The sequence below is a fragment of the Chrysochloris asiatica genome, unplaced genomic scaffold (genome assembly GCF_000296735.1).
Source record: "Chrysochloris asiatica unplaced genomic scaffold, ChrAsi1.0 scaffold00355, whole genome shotgun sequence".
NCBI lineage: Eukaryota > Metazoa > Chordata > Mammalia > Afrosoricida > Chrysochloridae > Chrysochloris > Chrysochloris asiatica.
The window spans coordinates 156,600-158,461 of record NW_006408873.1 but is presented as its reverse complement, the minus strand read 5'-3'; the positions used below and the strand labels follow the sequence as shown (position 1 = coordinate 158,461).

General features: G+C 39.0%; 1 protein-coding gene across 1 annotated transcript in view; it reads left to right on the top strand.

Annotated features, from left to right (window-relative positions):
- Nucleotides 1-503, top strand: part of DEPDC1B (DEP domain containing 1B) — a 96,295-nt gene extending 95,792 nt beyond the window's left edge. Inside the window, exon 9 of the mRNA XM_006876136.1 lies at nucleotides 409-503. Within this exon, the coding sequence (XP_006876198.1) occupies nucleotides 409-503 (95 nt within the window). The remainder of the gene's footprint in view (nucleotides 1-408) is intronic.
- The last annotated feature ends 1,359 nt before the right edge of the window (nucleotides 504-1,862 follow it).

Genomic DNA, 1,862 nt, shown 5'->3' with positions numbered 1-1,862 from the left:
CAGCCACTTCTTACCTTTGTAGCCCCCTCATTTTGGTTAGCCAATGTCCAAGTTAGCATGACTTTTGAAATGAAATTCATCTACTATTTTGGGCAATTGGAAGATGGTCCAGGGCAAGCTATTGACATAGTTGTGGCCTGGAATCCATCCAGACTGGTGAGAGTCCTAATGGAATCCTGCTGTAGCACTGAAGGATAAGCACTGGACTGCTAACCACAAGGTCTGTGGTTCAAACCCAGCAGCCATTCCTTGGAAACCCTACAGAGGGTCGCCTTGAGTAGAAACTGACTGGCTGGTACTTAACAACAACAAGGGAAAGTAGAGAGTAAGTGGGCACAGACTCTGAGTGTAGAGAATGGCTGCATCCTGTTTTAGTTTTTCTTAAACTGATACCTTCTATCAACACAGAGATGGACAGAAAGAACAAGTGGTCTCAAGAAAATGGCATCCTCTCCAACTTCAGGACGAAAAGATTACAAAGCCATTATTACTGTACCCAGTAGGATTTAAATTACTCTACAAGGGCAGATGTAAAATAAATAAAGGTAGACTAGGCACATTTTGAAGAGAGAGAGAGAGAGAGAGAGGACATTTATCCCTAGGAGTAGGGGCTAGGATACTATGAAAGAAGATATTTCTTCAAGCTTTCTCAATTTTGCTTAAAAACACATACTAATTTTGAATTCTACTCTGTGATATGTTAGTGTGTGTTTTAAAATAGGGCTTATGTTTAGAATCACTTGCTAGTTAAATCTCTTAATTTCTCTCCCATAAAGTCTTGAAGCAAAATTGATGTTTCCGTGCATGAATGTTCTTGGTGTGTCTTGATATAACACTGTCTCCTTCCGGGATCCACTGGATCCAGTTTTAGAAATAGGATCTAAATTAGAGGGTTACTCTGTTCCTAGTAGAGTGATTCATGACCTCTTTCTTTTTTAGTATTTTAAATAGCAAAAGTTTACGTAGCAAATTAGCTTTCCAGCTAGTAATTAATACATAAATTTTCCAATGACTTTGTGTGCAATCTTGCAATAAGTCAGTCCTCATCATTTCACCCCCATTTCCATTTGTTTGGTTTCCTTGTCTTTCCTGCCTTCTTGTCTTTGGTTTTGGGAAATGTTGCCCTTTTGGTCATTTATTGCTTAGTGTTCTAAGAGACACATTTTCCCTAGTGTTAATTTTCAATTTAAGGGCCTCTCTGTTATTTGACTGAAAGCTGGCCTCTGGGAATGTCTTCAGTTTCAAGTTAGGGTAATAATCTCTTTCAGATTAGTAAATCTGGTCTTTTTTTTTTTTTTTTAAGTTTGAATTGTGTTCAATACTTTTCTTATTCTTCTAGCTAGGACCTTCTGTTGTGTCCTGATAAAAATAGTTGATAGTGGTAGCTGGGCACCATTTAGTTTTTCATTCCAGGAAACAGGACCATTACTCCTTTGGACTAATTGCTTTCTTGATTATTCAATTTTAATCATTCTCTTTTTCTGTAAGTGAGAAGATACCAATCGTTGCTTCTTAGATGACCATTTGCAAAATTTTAAGATGCCAGATTCTATTTACAGACTTTTGTTGTTGTTGTTAGGTGCCATCGAGTTGGTACCAACTCACAGTGACCCTGATCACAATAGAATGATAAACTGCCCGGTCCTGTGCCAACCTCACAATTGTTGCTGTCCTTGAGCCCACTGCTGCTGCCACTGTGCCAGTGTATCTTGTTGGGGGCTTTTCTCTTTTTCGCTGATGCTCCACTTTATTAAGTATGATATCCTTTTCTAGGGACTGGTCCCTTCTGATAGCATGTCTAAAATTATAAGAGATGAAGTCTGGCCACCCTGGCTTCCCAGGTGCATTCTGGCTATGCTTCT